Consider the following 24,680-nt stretch of genomic DNA (forward strand, 5'->3'; position numbering starts at 1 on the left):
TCCTTTCAGTCCAAGGGACTCTCAAGAATCTTCTCCAGTACCACAGTTCAAAAGCACCAATTGTTCGGTGCTCAGCTTTCTTTATTGCCCAACTCTTACATCCATACATGGTCCATTTGACTAGATGGACCTTTGTTGGCAAAATAATGTCTCTACTTTTTAATATGCTGTCCAGGTTGGTCATAGCTTTTCTTCCAAGGAACAAGGTCTTGGGTCAGTGGTAAAGAATCCACTTGCCAAGGCAGGAGACACAGGAGACATGGGCTCAATCCCTGGGTTGGCAAGGTCCCCTGGAGAAGGAAATGGCAAACCTCTCCAGTATTCTTGTCTGGGAAATCCCATGGACAGAATAGCCTGGCAGGCTACAGTCCTTGGGTTCATGAAGAGTCAGACATGCCTGAACATGCACACGTGTCCTTCTTTGCACCAGAAATAGAAGAATGACTAAATCTCAAGTAACTCATCACTGTAGAAGCCCTGACTTAATTCTGCAAACAATCATACCCTTGTGTACCCTGCTTTTTATAATATCCTGCCACAACTGGCATCCCCTCTTTCACAAGGTCTTCTTTTGTTTTTATCTGAAGATTTATATTTAAGGTGATGGCTTTGGCTATTTCTGGGAGTAACTCAGTTTTTCTGGGTAGTTCCCTTGTATAGAGAAGGTATACATGCTATTGACTTCTTTTTTTCTCTTAGTAATCTTTTATTACAAGGGGGTTCTCAACCAAGAACCTAGAAGGACAGAGTAAAAATTGTTTTTCCTCCTATACACATAAAATGTGTATCCTATACACAGCGATAGAAAGCAGTGAACCATTAACCAATTGAAACACCTGGATAAATCGTCAGTGTATACTGTTAAGTGAAAGAATTCAGTATGAAGAGGCTGCACACAGTATGACCCCATTTATAACATTCCAGGAAAGGCAAAGCTACCTAGATGGTAAGCCAATCCTGGAGTGGGGGTTTGAAGTGACACAGTAAAATGGATAACTGTCACTATGCATTTGTCTAAGACCATAGATTTGTACAGCCCAAGGGGTCCATCATAATTTATTCAAATTTAGTTATTTAGGTTGTGGGAGTGTCACAGGATGGAATACACAATATGGCAGAATGTAACCATATTAGAAATGTATGGAAAAACTCAACTGTAGGGGATGGAGTAAAAGGTGCTAATCTAAATTAACTTTGGAAATGAACAGAATCTGTAGACAAAAGGCAACCTGGACTGTCATAAACAGTGGGCTTTGTTTTATGGAGTTCTTTTCCAGGATGTAGTAGCTAAGGATGCTGAAACCTCTGCACATGTAACCTGGAAAGGAGAAATGCACAGATAAATGGCAGATGGTGGGAGCCGGGCTCCTCACTGTGGGAGTGGGAAGTTACAGACAAGCAAGGGGAAAGGGTCTACCTTCATAATCATGGATCTGGGCTCCCTGGGAGGATGACATGGGGAGTTGACTGCCCATGAAAAAATGCACAGATCTTCACCCTGGAAAGGCCTGGCTGACATAGGAACTCAGATCCCATCTTTCCACCCATATCTGCTGCAAGCACTCAGCCCTCCATGATTTGTTAGTTGCAGCTTTTTAGATATTCTAACCCCCAGGCAGATAAAGGAGTGTAAGGGTCTTGCTTACCCTTACAGTGTTCCAGAATCCAGTCCCTGAATGTTGGAGCCAGGATGGGGTTACCTGGGCCTCTAACCTGAAGCTGGCTGGAAGAAAGTCCTGAGGGCCGGGATTCCCTGAAGTCTGTGAGCCCTGGTGCCCTGATGAAATTCCTCCCCAGTGGGGACATGGGCAGGGTCTGCAGTCATTCTGTGTTCCTCTGATGAAGCCAAGCAGCACTGGTCTCAGAAATCTCTTGGCGGTGTTTCAAACAACTGGGTGGCTTTACAAATGAACAAGAGAAGGAAGCCTTCAAGTGAGTTTAGCTTACTTCTCCCTTCCCTAAACCTCCATTTGTCTAGCTCCTTGGAAACCTGAGGATAAATCTTATTAATGTTTCAAAGTCCTTATACAAGTTCTTTCCCCATCTTTCAGTAAATTGAGCTTCTTATTTAGGACAAAATCTTCAGGACATTAGACTTGACAATGATTTCCTGGTATGACACCAAACAACAATTATGACAGGCAACAACAACTATTAATAAAAAATGAGCAAATTTTGTTGCTGTTCAGTAGCTCAGTTGTGTCCAAGTCTTTGCGACTCCATGGACTGCCAGGCTTCCCTCTCCATCACCATCTCCTGGAGCTTGATCAAACTCATGTCCATCAAGTTGGTTTTGCCATCCAATCATCTCAATCTCTGTTGTACCCAGTAGGATGACTACTCTCAAAAAAACAAAAACAAACAAACAAACAAAAAAAACAAAACAGAAAATAACAAATGTTGGCAAAGATATGAACAAATTGGACCCCTTGTTGGTGGGGATAGAAAATGGTACAGCCACTGTAGAAAGCACTATGGCAGTTCCTGAAGAATTTAAAAATAGGACTCTCCTGGTGGTCTAGTGGTTAAGAATCCACCTGCCAATGCAGGGGACACTGATTCTAGCCCTGGTCCGGGAAGATCCCACATGCCACAGTGCAACTAATTCCACATGCTGCAACGGATGCAACTTGCATACCTAGAACCCATGCTCTACAAGAGAAGCCACTTCAATGAGAAGCCTGCACACTGTAACTAGAGAGTAAAGAAAATGTATGTAGCCTGGTCAGTGTAATGGTCCAGTTGTAATTACCATATGGCTGTGTCTTCCTAGGGCTTCCCTTGTGGTTGAGATGGTAAAGAATCTGCTTGCAACATGGGAGACTGGGTTCAGTCCCTGGGTTGGGAAGATCCCCTGGAGAAGGGAATGGTTACCCACTCCAGTGGACAGAGAAGCCTGGCAGGATATAGTCCATAGGGTTGCAAAGAGTCTTTCACATATACTGAAGTAGCCCATACTAAATATGATGGGAGAAGGCAGAAAATACTCACCAAACAGCAAGGGAAGTGGTGACTAGACTTGTGATTGGGCTTAAGTCATGCATAGATTGTCCTGGGACATAATTGCTTCCTGGTACAGATCATAGCTCAGACTTGAAGTGTCCTGTGCATAAGACTGTTGTGGGGTTTTGTATGGTATGTGTCAGTCAAGGAACAAGCGGGGTCAGACATATACTCAGGTCAATCAGCATCTCCTTCTCCTATCTCTTCACTAGACTCTGAGATGTCTGGAACAAATTCTCTTAAATCTATCATCCACCATTCCTCACACTCCAAAATCTTTCACCTTCACATTTATCTGAATAAAAGGCATCACCATCCACCCACTGGCCCAGGCTATGATGAAATCTTGAAGTCAGTGTTGATTTTTCTCTATCCTTCATATATCATACTTAGTGCACTAGAAGAGTCTACTTTCTACCTCCTAAAACATCAAGGAGATCAAACCAGTCAATCCTAATAGAAATCAACCCTGAATATTCAATGGAAGGACTGATGCTGAAGCTGAAGCTCCAACACTTTCGCCACCTGATACAAACAGCCAACTCACTGGCAAAGACTCTAATACTGGGAAAGACTGAGGGCAAGAGGAGAAGGGGACAGCAGAGGATGAGATGGTTAGATACCATCACTGACTCAATGGATATGAGCAAACTCTGGGAGATAATGAAGGACAGGGAAGCCTGGTGTGCTGTAGTCCATGGGGTTGCAAAGAGTCAGACAGACTGAGCAGCTAAACGACAACAATGACATTTCTTTATCTGTAGCACTGATGTAATCTTACAAAATGATCCATAACACTTTTCTCATATTGTACATGTACTGTAGCAAGAAGGTTAATCCTTCTTGAAGTGAAGTGAAGTCACTCAGTCATGTCTGACTCTTTGCGACCCCATGGACTGTAGCCTACCAGGCTCCTCCATCCCTGGGATTCTCCAGGCAGGAATACTGGAGTGGGTTGCCATTTCCTTCTTCAGGAGATCTTCCCAACCCAGGGATTGAACCTGGGTCTCCCGTATTTACCATCTGAGCCACCAGGGAAGTCCAAGGAGATCAAACCAGTCAATCCTAATAGAAATCAACCCTGAATATTCATTGGAAGGACTGATGCTTAAGCTGAAGCTCCAAAACTTTTGCCACCTGATACAAACAGCCAACTCATTGGCAAAGACTCTAATACTTGGAAAGACTGAGGGCAAGAGGAGAAGGGGACAGCAGAGGATGAGATGGTTAGATACCATCACTGACTCAATGGACATGAGCAAACTCCAGGAGATCACAAAGGACAGGGAAGCCTGGTGTGCTGCAGTCCACAGGGTCACAAAGAGTCAGACAGACTGAGCAACTAAATGACAACAATGAAATTTCTTTATCTGTAGCACTCATGTAATCTTACAAAATGATCCATAACACTTTTCTCATATTGTACATGTACTGCAGCAAAAGGTTAATCCTCAGAGTATGAAACCTGATTAACTGTCTTAAATCCTAAGTTCCATAACCTGCTGGATGTACTGATATTTTAAAATCTGGTTACCACATATGCAGACTGATATAATTTTTTTAAGAATAATAACATGTAAGTGTGAATATATTCATGTATGTGCATGTATTGTATTTTATATACTATATATATATATATATATGTATGTATACACACACGTATATACAGACATATAGCAGCATGGTAGAGAGAGAAATACAGAAAAACATAGAGAGGGACTGTACCTCTACCTTATTCACTCTTGGCTTAATTTTATGTATGTGGGAAAATGCTTTAGAAAATAAAATCTGGAAAAAATGTAATATATTAACTATGATTATCTTCGGGAAATGGAGTGTGGGTGATTTTTGCTATGTGCATTTTATAGTTATGTAATTGCTCTCATCTCACATGCTAGTAAAGTAATGCTCAAAATTCTCCAAGCCAGGCTTCAGCAATAGGTGAACCATGAACTTCCAGATGTTCAAGCTGGTTTTAGAAAAGGCAGAGGAACCAGAGATCAAATTGCCAACATCCAATGGATCATCAAAAAAGCGAGAGAGTTCCAGAAAAACATCTATTTCTGCTTTATTGACTTGTCAAAACCCTTGACTGTGTGGATCACAATAAACTGTGGAAAATTCTGAGAGATGGGAATACCAGACCACCTGACCTGCCTCTTGAGAAACCTACATGCAGATCAGGAAGCAATAGTTAGAACTGAACATGGAACAACAGATTGGTTCCAGATAGGAAAAAGAGTACCTCAAGGTTGTATATTGTCACCCAGCTTATTTAACTTATATGCAGAGTACATCATGAGAAACGTTGGGCTGGAAGAAGCACAAGCTGGAATCAAGATTGCTGGCAGAAATATCAATAACCTCAGATATGCAGATGACACCACCCTTATGGCAGAAAGTGAAGAGGAACTAAAGAGCCTCTTGATGAAAGTGAAAGAAGAGAGTGAAAATTTTGGCTTAAAGCTCAACATTCAGAAAACTAAGATCATGGCATCTGGTCCCATCACTTCATGGGAAGTAGATGGGGGGACAGTGGAAGCAGTGTCAGACTTTATTTTTTGGGCTCCAAAATCACTACAGATGGTGACTGAAGCCATGAAATTAAAAGACGCTTACTCCTTGGAAGGAAAGTTATGACCAGCCTAGATAGCATATTCAAAAGCAGAGATATTGCTTTGCTAACAAAGGTCCATATAGTCAAGGCTATGGTTTTTCCAGTGGTCATGTATGGATGTGAGAGTTGGACTATAAAGAAAGCTGAGTGCAAAGAATTGATGCTTTTGAACTGTGGTGTTGGAGAACTCTTGAGAGTCCCTTGGACTGCAAAGAGATCCAACAAGTCCATCCTAAAGGATATCAGTCCTGGGTATTCATTGGAAGGACTGGTGCTGAAGCTGAAACTCCAGTATTTTGGCCACCTCATGCGAAGAGTTGACTCATGGGAAAAGACTCTGATGCTGGGCGGGATTGGGGGCAGGAGGAGAAGGGGATGACAGAGGATGAGATGGCTGGATGGCATCACCGACTCAATGGACATGAGTTTGAGTAAACTCCAGAAGTTGGTGATGGACAGGAAGGCCTGGTGTGTTGCAATTCATGGGGTCACAAAGAGTCAGACATGAGTGAGCAACTGAACTGAACCGAACTGAACTAATAATTATGTACTTATATTACCTTTGTAATCTCTGTAGTGTTTTAAGTAATAAAAAGCTTTATGTCCAAAATTTCAGTCTTTTTAAATAAAGTTTTATAAAAAAATATGATTATTTCAGGGGCTTCCCCAGTGGCTTAGTGGTAAAGAATCCCCCTGCAATGCAGGAGCCAAGGAGATATGGGTTCGATTCCTGGGTTGGAAAGATCACCTGGAGAAGGGCTTCCTGCCTGGAGACTCCTGTGGACAGAGGAGGTGGGCTACAGTCCATAGGGTTGCAAAGAGTTGACCATGACTGAAGCAGTTTAGTTGCTTCATGCACACACGATGATTTCATCTTATCGTTGTTGTTCAGTTGCTAAGTCATGTACGACGCCTTGTGACCCCATGGGCTGCAGCACACCAGGCTCATCTGTGCTTCACTATCTCCCCGAGTTTGATAAAATTCATGGTCATTGAGTCAGTGATGCTCTCTAGTCGTCTCATCCTCTGATGTCCCCTTCTGCTTTTGCCTTCAGTCTTTCCCAGGGTCTTTTCCAGTGAGTCAGCACTTCAAACCAGGTGGCCAAAGTATTGGAGCTTCAGCTTCATCATTGGTCCTTCTCATGAATTTTTGAAAATTGAGTTTTAAGCCAGCTTTTTCACTCTCCTCTCTGAATCTTCATCAAGAGTCACTTTAGTTCCTCTTCACTTTCTGGTATTAGAGTGGCATTATCTGTAGATCTGAGGTTATTGATATTTCTCCCAGCAATTCTCATTTCCATCTTGTGGTCCATCCAGTCCAGCATTCTGCATGATGTACTCTGAATATAAGTTAAATAAGCAGGGTGACAATGTATAGCCTTGACACCTTCCTTTCCCAACTTGGAACCAGTCAGTTGTTCCATGTCCAGTTCTGTTGCTTCCAGACCTGCACACAGGTTTCTCAGGATAGGTAAGGTGGTCTGGTACTTCAATCTCTTTAAGAATTTTCCACAATATGTTGTGATCTATACAGTCAAAGGCTTTAGAGTAGTCAATGAATCAGATAGTTTTCTGGAACTCCCTTGCTTTCTCTATGATCCAATGAATGTTGGCAATTTTACTGCTGGTTCCTCTGCCTCTTCAAAAACCCTGCTTGTACATCTGGATAGTCTCAGTTCATATACTGATGAAGCCTAGGTTGAAAGATTTTGAGCATAACCTTCCTAGCATGTAAAATTAGCACAATTGTATGGTAGTTTGAGCATTCTTTGGCACTGCCTTTCTTTAGGATTGGAATGAAAACTATTTCCAATCCTATGGCCACTGCTGAATTTTCCAAATTTGTTGACATATTTTGTGCAGCACTTTAAGAGAATCATCTTTTAGGATTCGAAATAGCTCAGCTGGAATTTCATCACCCCCACTAGCTTTGTTCCTAGTAATGCTTTCTAAAGCCCACTTGACTTCACACTCCAGGATGTCTGGTTCTAGTTGAGTGACCACTGGTTATACGGGTCATTAGGACCTTTCTTGTATAGTTCTCACTGCATTCTTGCCACCTCTTAATTTGTTATCCTTCTGTTAGGTATTTACCATTTCTATCCTTTATGACCCCTATCCTTGCATGAAATGTTCCTTTTCTATTTCCAGTTTTCTTGAATAGATCTCTAGTCTTTCCGATCTTTTGTTTTCCTCTATTTCTTTGCATTGTTTATTTAAGAAGTTCTTCTTATCTCCCCTTGCTATTTTCTGGAACTCTGAATTCAGTTATGCATATCTTTTTCTTTTGCCATTGCCTTTCGCTTCTCTTCTTTCCTCAATTATTTGCAAACCCTTCTCAGAGAACCACTTTGACTTCTTGGATTTTTCTTTGGGATGGTTTTGATCACTGGCTCCTGCACATGCTATAAATGTCCATCGATAGTTCTTCAGGCACTCTGTCTACCAGATCTAATCCTTTGAATCTATTCATCACCTCCACTGTATAATCATAAAGGATTTGATTTAGGTCATACGTCAATGGCCTACTGCTTTTCCCTATTTTCTTCAATTTAAGCCTGAATTTTGCAGTAAGGAGCTGGTGATCTGAGCCACAGTCAGTTCCAGGTCTTATTTGTAGCCCTTTAGCCCACAAATAAAACTAATACAATATTTCCTATCATTATGAAATGAAACTTGGACTCAGTAAATATCACCCAATAAAATACATGTTGAATGACTCACTTTTAATGCATCATATGAAATTATGCTACTAAACATCAGACATTAAACACATCTCCTAAAATAATTCTTAAAACATCATTTAGGAAGAGTTTAGTTCACTTGTCAACATTATACAACTACATGTAATACGTATGTTTCAAAATAACCAAATAACATGAAATTTTAACATAAAAAGAATTCAGAGAAATCTCCAGTTAAATGTTACATAACATTCTTTATTTCTGGTAGCCAGTGTATCCAGGATGCAGGATAATTGGTAGTATCTTTGCTTTGCATAGAATGGAGGCATGTGGGTTTAAATATTTTTTAATACAGCATTATTGAAAGCAGAGTCAAAATTAAATTCAGGACAGTGAGTTTCTTTGCACTAGTTTATTCTTGGGAACGATTTTGAGAAATATCAATTTCTCCTATTTTGTAAAATTCTTTTTCTCTACTGTATCTTAGCCCATGATTCAGCATTTTAAAAACTACAGTATTTCCCCACATTTTCCATGAGAATGTAGGTGCACAAACAGCTCTGATCTGAGGTTATGGAGAAGGCTGTGGAAGAGCAAGGGCACATCTGAGAGTATAAAATCAATGACATTAATAATGGCAGATTATCAAAACTGTAGAATGGTGGACAATCTACAGCTGGGAAACCTGATACCTGAGTTGTAATTCTAGATTTCTTACGGTCCTTTGTGTGAGAACAGGCAAGTGCAAGGCTTTGGAAATCAGTTTCTTTAACTTAGAAATAAGAATTTGGACCAGGTTTATTAAATTATTAAAATCTCTTTCAGATGCATAGTTGTATCACTCTATGGTACCAAACTTTGGACACGTAACTAACAGCTACTGCTTTGGCAACAGTGAAAAACATCAGTTTCAACACTATTTAAAACAGTAAATGAACTACTCACATTTTCAAAATGTGGTGTAATACAAATCATTGGAATACTGCTATCCCCGAACAATTCTTACTTTCTTTTTCTTTATAATTTTATTTATGTATTTGTTTTTGGCTGTGCTGGGTCTTCATTGCCTCACGGACCTTTCTCTGTCCATACCTGCAGCGAGTGAGGCTGCTGTCTTTAGCTGTGGTGTCTGGGCTTCTCACTGCAGTGGCCTCTCCTGTTGCGGAGCACAGGTTTTAGGTTGCACAGATGTCCACAGTTGCAGTATATGGGCTCAGCAGTTGCGGCTCCAGGGCCCTAGAACACAGGCTCAGGAGTTGTTGGGCACAGGTTTTGTTATTCCGAGGCATGTGGGATCTTCCTGGAATGGGGATCAAACCTGTGTATGCTCCTCTGGCAGGCAGATTCTTTACCACTGAGCCACCAGTGAAGCCCTAGTTCTTATTTTCTTACATTAAGAAAATTTTAACCTCTTCCTGATCTAACATGCCATATCATTTCTTTTTATTTATGTAACACTAATTTTCCTGGTTATTATGAACTTTGATTCTGAATAAAATGGTGGCGCTAGTGGTAAAGAACCTGCCTGCCAATGAAGGAGACATAGGAGACTTGGATTCGACTCCCTGGATCAGGAAGATCCCCTGGAGAAGGAAATGGCAACCCATTCCAGTATTCTTGCTTGGAGAATCCCATGGGCAGAGGAGCCTGGTGGGCTACAGTCATAGGGTCACAAAGAGTCAGACACAACTGAAGTGACTTAGCACAGTTTCCTTGGTTATTATGAAACTTCAGTTCTGAATAAAATTTTATCTTTTACTATCATTAAAATTTCTAGGGAAATTGTTATCAGTAATGTTTTAAAATATTCATTAAATTGCTCTTTACTTGGAAGTGTCAGCATTTTTCAAGTACTCAATACAGTTTACAAAAGTAGAAGTTTAATCTGAAAATCTGTAGGGTTTTAGTGTTTTTAATTTGAATTAATATTCCCTCATATTCCCAGGTGGTGCAGTGGTAAAGAATCCACCTGCCAAGGCAGAAGAAACAGGAGACAGCCAGTTCAGTCTCTGGGTGAGGAAGATTTCCTGGAAAAGAAGGAAATGGCAACCCACTCCAGTATTCTTGCCTGGAAAATACCATGGACAGAGGAGTCTGCCAGGCTCCTGGGGTTGCAAAGAGTTGGACACGATTGAGCACACACATATTTTAAGAAAAACTTAATAAATGTTAATGATATTGATATCTGATCATTTTAAAAGAAATACACGGAAATCATATGCCTTAAATAGATAAACATCTTCCGGAGAATATTATCAGGCTTGATTCGTCTCTTCGGACCTCAAAAAGTAAATTCACTCAGCTCTCAGAACTCAGCTTTATTTCTGCTACAGGAGAAGAGGTTATTTCATTCTGTTAGACCATTCAATCAGTACAGCTTGTTGTAAACAGGAAATAATATTTATTTAGCATAGTAAGATGAAGATTCTATTTGAGAGAAATGACTTGTTGGGTCTTTGAAAACACCTCAATTTCCGTTTTCATTTACCTCACAAGAATGCTATGGAATTACTATTTAGATTTCTTTTTAGAAGGTCCCAAATGCAGGGTCATCTCTATATTTTCTTTTGAGTGCTACAACTAGGCTGTCCAGGGAAGCAGAGATTTATTCTTGTACATCAGTCATGTGCAATGTTAACTTACCATTATCAGCCCCATCCATGTTAATCTTGTCACAAACATGAGATGGGGAAACACACGGCTCAGCATAAGAAGTAAATGAAAACAATGAACACTTACTTATTAAGCCTTTCCTTATGCTTTGTTAATTAACTATGATGTGATAACTGTTAATTCACTAAGCATGATAAATTAGAAGAAAATGGTCAGGATGCTGAAGAAAATATTTCATGTGAAATCTATCACACACATAGTGAAGATCTCAGCCATAAAAGTAGATGTACTTTTTTCTATTTTTCTTTACCTCCATGGAATTTGCAAATATCTTTTAAGCTCTAAATAGCTAATTCAATACAATACATACTTAATCTATTCTCTTTTATGATTTTTTTTTTTTAAATCTGTAGCACTGATGTGATCTTACAGAGATATGCATGACATTTTTCCTACTTTGCACATCCACTGAAGCAAGCAGGCTAATCCTCAGAGTGTGAAACCTCCTGAATAACTGTCTCAAAGTCTAAGTTTCTTAATCCATTGGGTATTCTGACATTCAATTAATAGACATGGGTATTTGAACTAACTCAAATATGAATTCCTTTTTTACATTTTTGATTGATTTCTATCTCAGTACTTTTATCTGCAAAATGAAGATAATAACATATACTCTGAATAGCTGTTGTAAAGACAAAAAAATAATACTTGTAAAGATCTAGTAGAGAGTATAAAACAGATGCTTAAAAAACAGTAATTTTACTCTCATCTACTACTGCATTGCCTCACTGGTTAAAGCAGTGTTTCAACTCAGAGCATACACTTGGTCTGTGATAAACTAGATGACAAGTATGAGTACAATTAATGAGGACATGCAAAGATCAAATAAATACATACTTTGGACATTTTCTACAAATTATATTTTCATAATTTCTTCTAAATTTAAGTTATATGACTCTAGATTAGCTAAGAGGACAAAAGTTATCTATCATTTTTATGGCTTTAGTCTAGAAAATAATAGTTATAATGACCCTGGACTCTTGTGAAATTTTCATAACTAACGTATACCACTACTATGAAATGGACATCTTTTGATATCAATGAAATGATAAAGTGAGATAAAATTTAGGAGATATAGTTTAGAGGTCTACTCATTATAAAGTGCCTATGATTGTCATTTTAGCAGGAACAGATAAAGTACACTCATATTAAAACATAAGGTAACATTCTTAAATAAAATTCCTCGATGATTTGAATGATTCTACTGAACTACTGCCTCAGCTGACCAAAATTCTAAGTTGTACAGTGTAAATGCAACTACTTTGAGCTAAAGGCTAGTTTTAGAAGAAATAGTATATGTATACCGCGGTAATCATTCATTTTAAAACCTGAATCTAGATGTGCAATCATTCAGAAATTTAATTATTTCTATGATTAAGGTACTAGATGATTTTCTTTTGATATTGGGGAATAAACACACTTAAATAACATGCACAGGTTAGTGCAAGTCATCATGGACATGATAAAGGGTTATATATTTCAATGGTTAAAAGCAATCTGATTATTAGCTCTTCATTTTTGGCAATTTACGAGATGGCACAGTAGTAATCTGCCTGCCAATGGAGGAGACACAAGAGACGTGGGTTTGATTCCTGGGTCAGAAAGATCCCCTAGAGAAGGAAATGACAACCCACTTCAGTACTCTTGCCTGGAAAATCCCATGGACAGAGGAACCTGGCGGGATACAGCCCATGGGGTTGAAAAAGGTCAGTCAGATGCAACTGAGCATGCAAGCACACACACACATCTAGAGATAAAAATACCTTCATTGCTTTCACTGAGTAAACTCCAAAGCATCTTTTTCATTGTCAGCAGAAATGATCAGCATTAATTAAAACAGACTCTTCTAACAATAAATAACTGAATGAATAGTTTTAAAGTTAGTTTGGCTAAAATTGTTGAACTGATAAATAACTAAATAAGGCAAGAATCAGTTCAGTTCAGTTCAGTCACTCAGTCAGAGTCTCTGACTCTTTGCCACCCCATGTACTGCAGCACGCCAGGCCTGTTTGTCTATCACCAACTCCCGGAGTTTACTCAAACTCATGTCCATTGAGTTGGTGATGCCATCCAACCATCTCATCCTCTGTGGTCCCCTTCTCCTCCTGCCTTCAATCTCCAAGAATCCAGGTCTTTTCAAATGAGTCAGTTTTTTGCATCAGGTGGCCAAAGTATTGGAGTTTCAGCTTCAGCATCAGTCATTCCAATGAATATTCAGGACTGATTTCCTTTAGGATGAACTGGTTGGATCTCCTTGCTGTCCAAGGGATTCTCAAGAGTCTTCTCCAATACCACAGTTCAAAAGCAATTCTTTGGTGCTCAGCTTTCTTTATAGTCTGACTCTCACATCCATACATGACTACTGGAAAAACCATAACTTAGACTAGACAGACATTTGTTGACAAAGTAATGTCTCTACTTTTTAATATGCTGTCTAGGTTGGTCATAGCTTTTCTTCCAAGGAGCAAGTGTCTTTTACTTTCATGGCTGCAGTCACCATCTGCAGTGATTTTGGAGCCCCCAAAAATAAAGCCTGTCACTGTTTCCATCGTTTTCCCATCTATTTGCCATGAAGTGATGGGGCCAGATGCCATGATCTTAGTTTTCAGAATTATCAAAACACTTTTGAGAACATAGTTCTACTTGGAGGGTTCCATGGAGGAAGTGTCTCATTTTCAAGAAAGGGATGGTGTTTCTTTTGTTTTCGTTCAATTCTTTCCTTCCTTTCTTTTTTTTCCTAAAGAGAAAAGAAAAAACTATAAATTTATATACAAATATGACCATTATTTTAAAATCAAGTTGCTTGCTCAAGAACAAAATAATCATTATAAGGTATTTAAATGTCATTTGTTAGCTTTGTTAAGTCATGTCTGATTCTTTTCAACCCCATGTACTGCAGCATGCCAGGTTTCCCTGTCCTTCAGTATCTTCTGGAGTTTGCTCAAACTCATGTCCATTGAGTTGGTGATGCTATCTAACCATCTCATCCTATGCAGCCCTCTTCTTTCCTTGCCCTCAATCTTTCCCAGCATCAGGGTCTTTTCCAATGAATTGGCTCTTTGAATCAGGTAGTCAAAGTACTGGAGCTTCAGTTTCAGCATTAATCCTTCTAATAAATATTCAGGGATGATTTCCTTTAGGATTTGATCTTCTTGCTGTTCAAGGGACTCTGAAAAGTCTTCTCTGGCACCACGATTTGAAAGCATCAATTGCTCAGTGTTCAGTCTTTTTTATGGTCCAACTCTCACATCCATACATGACTACTGGAAAAATCATAGCTTTGACTATTTGGACCTTGGTTGGCAAAGTGATGTCTCTGTTTTTTAATATGCTGTCTAGGTTTGCCACGGAGAAGGCAATGGCACCCCACTCCAGTACTCTTGCCTGGAAAATCCCATGGGTGGAGGAGCCTGGTAGGCTGCAGTCCATGGGGTCGCTAAGAGTCGGACACGACGGAGGGACTTCACTTTCACTTTTCACTTTCATGCATTGGAGAAGAAAATGGCAACCCACTCCAGTGTTCTTGCCTGGAGAATCCCAGGGATGGGGGAGCCTAGTGGGATGCTGTCTATGGGGTCACACAGAGTTGGACATGACTGAAGTGACTTAGCTTAGCTTAGCCATAGATTTTCTTCCAAGGAGAAAGCATCTTTTAATTTCATGGTTGCAGTCACTATCCAGTGACTTTGAAGTCCATGAAAACAAAGTCTGTTACTGGTTCCACTTTCTCCCCATCTATTTGCCATGAAGTGATGGGACCAGAATGACATGATTTTAGTTTTTTGAATGTTGAGTTTTAAGCCAGCCTTTTCACTCTCCTCTTTCACCCTCATCAAGAGACTCTTTAGTTCCTCTTTGCTTTCTGCCATTAGAGTGGTATCATCTGCATATCTAAGGTTGTTGATGTTTCTCCCAGTAATCTTGATTCCAGCTTGTGAGTCATCAGCCTGGCATTTTGCATGATGTCCTCTGCATAGAAGTACAATAGGTGGGTGACAATATATAGCCTTGATGTACTCCATTCCCAATTTTGAGTCCGTTGTTCCATGTCTGGTTCTAACTGTTGCTTTTTGATCTACATACAGATTTCTCAGGAGACAGGTAAGGTGGTCTGGTATTCCCATCCCTTGAAGAATTTTCCACAGTTTGTAGTGATCCACACAGTCAAAGGATTTAGCAGAGTCAATGAAACAGAAATAAATGCTTTTCTCAGTTCAGTTTAGTTGCTCATTCATGTCTGACTTTTTGCAGCCCCATGCCAGGCTTCCCTTTCCATCACCAACTTCTGGAGCTTGCCCAAATTCATGTCCATCCAGTCAGTGATACCATCCAACCATCTCATCCTCTGTCATCCCCTTCTCCTCCTGCCTTCCATCTTTCTCAGAGTGAAGGTCGTTTCCAATGAGTCAGTCCTTCACATCAGGTGGCCAAAGTACTGGAGCTTCAGCTTAAGCATCTGTCCTTCCAATGACTATTCAGGACTGATTTCCTTTAGGATTGACTGATTTGATTTCCTTGCAGTCCAAGGGACTCTCAAGAGTTTTCTCCAACACAGTTCAAAAGCATTAATTTTTTTGGCACTCAGCTTTCTTTATAGTCCAACTCACATCCATACATGACTACTGGAAAAACCATAGCTTTGACTATACAGACCTTTATCTGCAAAATAATGTCTCTGCTTTTTAATATGCTGTCTATATTGGTCATAGCTTTTCTTCCAAGGAACAAGCATCTTTTAATTTCATGGCTGCAGTCACCATCTGCAGTGATTTTGGAGACCAAGAAAATAAAGTTTCTCACTGTTTCCATTGTTTCCCCATGTATTTGCCATGAAGTGATGGGACAAGATGCCATGATCTTAGTTTCTTGAATGTTGAACTTTAAGCCAACTTTTGCACTCTCCTCTTTCACTTTCATCAGCACACTGTTTAGTTCTTCGTTTTTAGCCATAAGGGTGGTATCATCTGCATATCATGTATTTCTGGAAATCCCTTAATTGGTTAGACAGCAATAGCAGCTAGGGAATGTTGCTGATTTATAAGTATACTATCAACAGGTATTAGCACACCACTTAATTTTTTTAAATATTAAAAGTGATAATATTTTAAAGAATTATGTAAAATAGGAAGAAAAAGACCTGTAATTCCATAATTCAAAGAGAATAATTGTCAGAAGTTAGTGATGACTTTTGGAAAACAGAGTCTCAGAAATACATTACTAGATGCAAAGGTTGAGTATGTGATGGCAGCAGAAGATACTTCAGTGTTTACAGATATTTGAATATTGAGGCTCATATTTCTTTGCTTATTATTGAGCTTGAGCATCTTTTCACTTGTTTAGTCTTCTTGTGAATTTTTTGTGCAATTATTTGCTCATCTAACTGCATGGGTATCAGTGTTTACAATTTTTAGCAATTTTCATATTTTTGTGTAATGCATATTATCCTTGTAGCATTTTATCTACATTATTTTTAGTCCTTAATTTTTTAAAAAAATTAATATTTCAACCATAGACAACTTTAAAGAGTAATACAGTTAAAATCTGTACACTCACTACCTGCCTTTTGAAATAAAACATGATCAATACTTGTGCAGCCCTTGTATCCTTTCTCTCACTGCACTTGTTTTTTCTCTACCCTCCAGACCTAACCATTACTCTGAATGTAGTGCTATAGTTGCAGTACATCTCTTAATACCTTTATCACGCATGCATTCATCCCAAATAACAAGTTTTTGGCAGATTTTTAAAATTTATGCAAAAAGGTGTTACTGTTGGAGTCTCAAGAGTCTTCTCCAGCAACACAATTTGAAAGCATCAATTTTAAATCAATGCTAAATGGCATCATGCTATATATCCTTTGGCAACTGTCTTCTTTATCATTTTATCTCTAAGATAAATCTATATAGAGTCATAGTTCTAATTCAGTGAGGCACAGAATCCTAGTATATCAACATATCACAATTTACAACACACGTATTTTGGTCTTGAAGACATGATGTCCTAATGTTTTCTTCCCACACAAAGACAATGCTGCTGTAAACGTCTGATTCCTTGTGCTTGTAAGTCAAGAATCTCCATATACATGCCTAGGAAAGAAAATGCCAGTTTGTAGGGTATAAATATGTATGGATTTGCTGGATGACAACGATTTATTTTCCAAAGTGGTAGAAAATTATCGTCCAACAACCTATCAATCAGCAGTCAATTCAGTTGCTCATTCGTGTCCAACTCTTTGAAACCCCATGAACTGCAGCACGCCAGGCCTCTCTGTCCATCAGCAACACCAGGAGCCCACCCAAACTGATGTCCACTGAGTTGGTGATGCCATCTAACCATCTCGTCCTCTGGGTTCCCCTTCTCCTCCTGCCTTCAATCTTTCCCAACGTCAGGATCTTTTCAAGAGTCAGCTCTGTGCATAAGGTGGCCAAAATAGTGGAGTTTTAACTTCAACATCAGTCCTTCCAATGAACACCAAGGACTGATTTCTGTTAGGATGGACTGGTTGGATCTCCTTGCAGTCCAAGGGACTCACAAGAGTCTTCTCTAACACCACAGTTCAAAAGCATCAATTCTTCGGCACTCAGCTTTCTTTATAGTCCAACTCTCACAACCATACATGACTACTGGAAAAACCATAGCCTTGACTAGATGGACCTTTGTGGACAAAGTAATGTCTCTGCTTTTTATATGCTGTCTAGGTTGCCCATAACTTTCCTTCCAAGGAGTAAGCATCTTTTAATTTCATGGCTGCAATCACCATCTGCAGTGATTTTGGAGCCCAAAAAAATAAAGTCTGACACTGTTTCCACTGTTTCCCCATCTATTTCCCATGAAGTGATGGGACCAGATGCCATGATCTTCGTTTTCTGAATGTTGAGCTTTAAGCCAATTTTTTCACTCTCCTCTCTCACTTTCATCAAGAGGCTTTTTAGTTCCTCTTCAGTTTCTGCCATAAGGGTGGTGTCACCTGCATATCTGAGGTTATTGATATTTCTCCTGGCAATCTTGATTCCAGCTTGTGCTTCCTCCAGGCAAGCGTTTCTCATGATGTACTCTGCAAAGAAGTTAAATAAGCAGGGTGACAACATACAGCTTTGCTACTCCTTTTCCTATTTAGAACCAGTCTGTTGTTCCATGTCCAGTTCTAACCGTTGCTTCTTGACCTGCATAAAGTTTTCTCAAGAGGCAGGTCAGGTGGTCTGGTATTCCCATCTCTTTCAAAATTTTCCATAGTTTATTGTGGCCACACAGTCAAAGGCTTTGGCATAGTCAATAAAACAGAAATAGATGTTTCTTTAGAACTCTCTTGCTTTTTCGATGATCCAGCAAATGTTGGCAATTTGATTTCTGGTTCCTCTGCCTTTTCTAAAACCAGCTTGGACATCTGGAAGTTCATGATTCATGTATTGTTGAAGTCTGCCCTGGAGAATTTTGAGCATTATTTTACTAGCGTGTGAGATGAGTGCAATTATGCAGTAGTTTGAGCATTCTTTGGCATTGCCTTTCTTCAGGATTGGAATGAAAACTGACCTTTTTCCAGTCCTGTGGTCACTGCTGAGTTTTCCAAATTTGCTGACACACTGAGTGCAGCACTTTCACAGCATCATCTTTTAAGATCTGAAATAGCTCAACTGGAATTCCATCACCTATACTAGCTTTGTTCATAGTGATACTTCCTAAGGCCCAATTGACTTCAAATTCCAGGATGACTGGCTCTAGGTGACCACACCATCGTGATTATCTGGGTTATGAAGATCTTTTTTGTACAGTTCTTCTGTGTATTCTTGCCACCTCTTAATATCTTCTGCTTCTGTTAGGTCCCTACCATTTCTGTCCTTTATTGAGCCCATCTTTGCATGAAACATTCCCTTGGTATCTCTAATTTTCTTGAAGAGATCTCTAGTCTTTCCCATTCTGTTGTTTTCCTCTATTTCTTTGCATTGATCGCTGAGGAAGGCTTTCTTATCTCTCCTTGCTATTCTTTGGAACTCTGCATTCAGATGCTTATATCTTTCCTTTCCTCCTTTGCTTTTCACTTCTCTTCTTTTCACAGCTATTTGTAAGGCCTCCTCAGACAGCCATTTTGGTTTTTGCATTTCTTTTTCTTGGGGATAATCTTGATCCCTGTTTCCTGTACAATGTCCCGAACCTCCGTCCATAGTTCATCAGGCAGTGTGTCTATCAGATCTATTCCCTTAAATCTATTTCTCACTTCCACTGTATAACCATAAGGGATTTGATTTAGGCCATACCTGAATGGTCCAGTGGTTTTCCCCATTTTCTTCAATTTAAGTCTGAATTTGGTGTTCATGATCTGAGCCACAGTCAGCTCCCGGCCAGAGCTTTTTTTTTTTTTTTTTTTTTTTTTGCTGACTGTATAGAGCTTCTCCATCTTTGCCTGCAAAGAATATAATTAATCTGATTTTGGTGTTGATCATCTGCTGATTTCCATATGTAGTCTTCTCTTGTGTTGTTGGAAGAGGGTGTTTGCTCTGACCAGTGCATTCTCTTGGCAAAACTCTATTAGTTTTTGCCATGCTTCATTCTGTACTCCAAGGCCAAATTTGTCTGTTACTCCAGGTGTTTCTTGACTTCCTACTTTTGCATTCCAGTCCCCTATAGTGAAAAGGACATCTTTTTTGGGTGTTAGTTCTAAAAGGTCTTGTAGGTATTCATAGAACCATTCAACTTCAGCTTCTTCAGCATTACTGGTCGAGGCATAGACTTGGATTACCATGATACTGAACGGTTTGCCTTGGAAATGAGCAGAGATCATTCTGTCGTTTTTGAGATTGCATCCAAGTACTGCATTTCAGACTCTTTTGTTGACTATGATGGCTACTCCATTTCTTCTCAGGGATTTTTGCCCACAGTAGTAGATATAGGGTCATCTGAGTTAAATTCACCCATTCCAGTGCATTTTAGTTTGCTGATTCCTAGAATGTTGACGTTCACTCTTGCCATCTCCTGTTTGACCACTTCCAATTTGCCTTGAATCATGGACCTAACATTCCAGGTTCCTATGCAATATTGCTCTTTACAGCATTGGACCTTGCTTCTATCACCAGTCACATCCATAACTGGGTATTGTTTTTACTTTGGCTCCATTCCTTCATTCTTTCTGGGAGATATTTCTCCACTGATCTCCAGTAGCATATTGGGCACCTACTGACCTGGGGAGTTCATCTTTCAGTGTCCTTTCTTTTTGTCTTCTCATACTATTCATGGGGTTTTCAAGGCAAGAATATTGAAGTGGTTTGCCATTCCCTTCTCCAGTGGACCACATTCTGTCACACCTCTCCACCATGACCCATCCATCTTGGGTGGCCCCACATGGCATGGCTTAGTTTCACTGAGTTAGATAAGCTGTGGTCAGTGTGATCAGATTGCCTAGTTGTCTGTGATTGTGCTTTCAGTCTGTCTGCCCTCTGATGCCCTCTGTCAACACCTACCATCTTACTTGGGTTTCTCTTACCTTGGACATGGGGTATCTCTTCACGGCTGTTCCAGCAAAGCACAGCCACTGCCCCTGATGTATACTTACTTTTTATTTTGTATTATTATGTATCGTATTGTTTGGAATTTTACTGTTGTTTTTTAATCATTAAGTCGTGTCCAACTCCTTGCAAACCTCATGGACTGCAGCCTGCCATTCTACATGTCCATGGGACTTCTCAGCCAAGAATAAAGGACTGTTTTGCTATTTCCTTCTCCAGGGGATCTTGCCAACCCAGAGATTGAACGCGCATTCTCTGAACTGTAGGCAGATTCGTTACCGCTGAGCCACTGAGGAAGCCAGCTTAATGCTTGAGTCTTTTGAAGTATGTATTACAATAAAGAATTGTTTGAAGTGACTTTATGTCCAAATGTCATGAATAATGCCAATTGTTACTGTCTCACATCCATTAATTTGTGTTACTTTATTATATAGTACATCCTTACAGGTAACAGGTTCTGAGGAGTCCATGGTCTATTATTCTCCTTGTTGCTGCTGTTGTTCAGTTGCTTAGTCATTTCTGATTCTTTGCGACCCCATGGACTGCAGCACGCCAGGCTTCCCTGTCCTTCGCCATCTCCCAGAGTTTGCTCAACCTCATGTCCATTGAGTAGTCGATGCCATCCAACCATTTCATCCTCTGTCGTCCCTTTCTCCTCCCGCCTTCAATCTTTCCCAGCATCAGGGTCTTTTCCAATGAGTCAGCTCTTCGCATCAGCTGGTCAAAGTACTGGAGCTTCAGCTTCAGCATCAGTCCTTCTAAAGAAATTTCAGGATTTATTTCCTTTAGGATTGACTGGTTGCATCTCTTCACAGACTAAGGGACTCTCCAGAGTCTCCACCAAAACCACAGTTTGAATGCATCAATTCTTCACCGCTCAGTCTTCTTTATGGTCCAACTCATACGGATCTTTGTTGGCAAAATGATGTTTCTGCTTTTTAATATGCTCTCTAGGTTTGTCATAATTTTTCTTTCAAGGAGCAACCATCTTTTAATTTCTTGGCTACTGTATGCTCTTTCATTCTGTTAAGCACCAAGACTTTACCATGGTCAAGTAGTATACAAGAAGCCATGCATGAAGTGATTATAAAATCGAAACACATAAATTACTGTCCCTGTCCATTAGGGAATTTTCAAAATAGATGGTTAATAAACAAGTACATAAACAACAGATAATTCCAAATTGTGTGAAATTTTATGAAATTTATAAATAAGCTGTTATGACTGATAAAAAAAATAAAAGGAAATTCTTACTTTCAAAGAAAAGTGGATGCAGGCATTCGCTTTCAGTGAGATGTGATGGGTAAAAGGAGACACTGGTGACGTGCACTGAGGAGAGGCATCTGCATGAGACTCTCACACAAGGAGAAGATGGGTGAATAGAGTGCCAGTGTGAACACAGCCTGGCAGGGATGGGAGAGGGTCCCCAATGAGAATGACACGGTGAATGTGTAAGATCTTCTATCTACTGTGGCAGGTCATTGTAACATTTAGAACACAAGTTAAAAAAAAAAAAAAAAAGAGCTGTCAACTGGTGATTTGGAGAAGGAAGACAGAGAGTTGAGAGGTAAACGGGGGACCAGGGCAACAGAGGAGGAGACAGTTATAAATGGAAGGAGAAATTGAGTATGCAGAATGCCCAGAGGTCTAGGATATGGGGCAGAAAAAATACATCCTATAGATTAAATGGTCTGGCAAAATCATAACTCTCAAAATGGAGTTCTGGGAAAGGGTTAAGATTGGAATTTATTAAGGATGGAAAGAATATGAAGAACTAAGGAAATATAAACAAACTTTCCAGAAGTTTAGCTATAAAAAAGAGTAATGAAATATGGAATTATAGCTGGAGAGAAATGAAGAATTAAAAAAGTTTATTTTTATTTAAGATTATATATACTGAGACTTGATGGGAATAATCCAGGAAGGTAGAAGAATGTGGATTCATAGGTGAGTGAAATGGTAAGTTCATTGTGTGATTGATATAATCCTGTTTCACATTATTTTGAAAATTTATCTTCCATAGTCTCACATTTTTATTATATCAGATGAATTTTGGAACCATTTGGTTTCCCTGCTATACTCTCTTCCAAGACATGACTGTGTATTTGAGAATTAATATAAAATCCAAACAGTGATATAGGAATAGCTGAAATGTTAATAGGATTTGGTATTTTCATCCTGCAGCCTTGACTGTCTGTTTCTTTACGTCTATGCTAAAACTATAAAGCAGTTTCCTTGTATTCCAAAGAGCAGTGGTATCAGGGAACCCTTTGACAATCTCTGCTGAATGGCTTGGGAGGAGTGGCAGTTTGGTAAATTATTAGTTGTCTATGCTTCTTTGCAGCCATGAAACTAAAAGATGCTTACTCCGTGAAAGGGAAGTTATACCCAAGCTAGATAGCATATTAAAAAGCAGAGACATTACTTTGCCAACAAAGGTCCATCTAGTCAAGGCTGTGGTTTTTCCAGTGGTCATGTATGGATGTGAGAGTTGGACTGTGAAGAAAGCTGAGCGATGAAGAATTGATGCTTTTGAACCATGGTGTTGCAGAAGACTCTTGCGAGTCCCTTGGACTGCAAGGAGATCCAACCAGTCCATTCTGAAGGAGATCAGTCTTGGGTGTTCATTGAAGGACTGATGCTGAAGCTGAAACTCCAATACTCTGACCACCTCACGTGAAGAGTTGACTCATTGGAAAAGACCCTGATTCTGGGAGGGATTGGGGGCAGGAAGAGAAAAGGACGATAGAGGATGAGATGGCTGGATGGCATCACCGACTCGATGGACATGAGTTTGGGTGAATTCCGGGAGTTGGTGATGGACAGGGAGGCGTGCTGTGATTCATGAGGTCGCAAAGAATCAGCACAACTGAGAGACTGAACTGAACTGAACTGATGCTTATTTTATCAGTACATAAAAGGAATTGAAAATGTCACAAGAAGAATATGTTAATACAAGGGTCCATTAGCATGCAATTATTCACATACAACAAAAGAAGTGAAAAAAAGTGAGACTTATTTTTGTCTTAACATTTTGCTCTTCCTCATGAGAATGTTTGCATCCTTCCTACTCCTAGTAAAGAATCTCCTTTCAGAATACTAATTGAGAAAATAAAAGGTGTAACTGGACCACTGTCAATCATCTTAATACTTTAGAGAGTGGGAGGCCCACTTAGCTAGGTGAGGGAAAAACAGTGACCATGCTGTGTTCTTAGAAACTGACTAAACCAACCTCTTTATCCATTCCATTTAACATGGGGAGGAAGAGAAACTTGAAGCAACTTTGAGTTTACCAGCAGATGCTAAAAAGTCAGGGCAGGAAAAGGGCAATTAAGTATCAACCTTAATATCAATTAAGATACACTGATGTTATCTCGAGTAATAATTAAAAGAGGCTTGTTAAAATTCTTCTGTCATTGTTTGTTGGAGAATGAATCTTTTGCTTTATTGTTTTATTAAAGGTAAAGAACTCCAATACTTTGGCCACCTCATGTGAAGAGTTGACTCCTGCGAAAAGACTCTGATGCTAGGAGGGACTGCGGGCAGGAGGAGAAGGGGACGACAGAGGATGAGATGGCTGGATGGCATCACTGACTCGATGGACGTGAGTTTGAGTTAACTCCGGGGGTTGGTGATGGTGTGCTGCAATTCAGGGGGTCAGAAAGAGTTGGACACGACTGAGACTGAACTGAACTGAACTGATGAATTAATATGGAATTCCCTGGTTTTTCAGCTGGTAAAGAATCCACAATGTGGGAGACCTGGGTTTGATCCCTGGGTTGGGAAGATCCCCTGCAGGAGGGCATGGCAACCTACTCCAGTATTCTTGCCAGGAGAATCTCCATGGACAGAGGAGCCTGGCTGGCTGCAGTCCATGTGGTCACAAAGAGTCAGGCATGACTGAGCAACTAAGGACACACTACGCACATCAATTAATATGGGAACCAGCATGAAGCATCTTACTTGATCTTTGACTACAATTTTCACCTAAAACAGTGAGCCATCAAATGCTCACTCCACAAGCTAGGTTGTACATCAAAATTTTGATATGTTCAATTCAGTTCAGTTGCTCCGTCATGTCCAACTCTTTGCGACCCCATGACTCACAGCACGCCATGCCTCCCTGTCCATCACAAACTCCTGGAGTTCACCCAGACTCACATCCATTGAGTCAGTGACGCCATCCAGCAATCTCATTCTCTGTTG

The 24,680-nt window shown here is 39.9% G+C and overlaps 1 protein-coding gene across 2 annotated transcripts in view; it reads right to left on the reverse strand.

The window, feature by feature from the left end:
- Positions 1–8,447: 8,447 nt before the first annotated feature.
- Positions 8,448–24,680, reverse strand: part of MAP9 (microtubule associated protein 9) — a 50,371-nt gene continuing 34,138 nt past the window's right edge. For both annotated transcript variants that reach the window (XM_070386686.1, XM_070386687.1), the window contains exon 14: positions 8,448–13,714. In XM_070386686.1, the coding sequence (XP_070242787.1) occupies positions 13,592–13,714 (123 nt within the window). In that variant the 3' untranslated portion in view covers positions 8,448–13,591. The remainder of the gene's footprint in view (positions 13,715–24,680) is intronic.

This window comes from Bos mutus, chromosome 17 (genome assembly GCF_027580195.1).
Source record: "Bos mutus isolate GX-2022 chromosome 17, NWIPB_WYAK_1.1, whole genome shotgun sequence".
NCBI classification, from domain to species: domain Eukaryota; kingdom Metazoa; phylum Chordata; class Mammalia; order Artiodactyla; family Bovidae; genus Bos; species Bos mutus.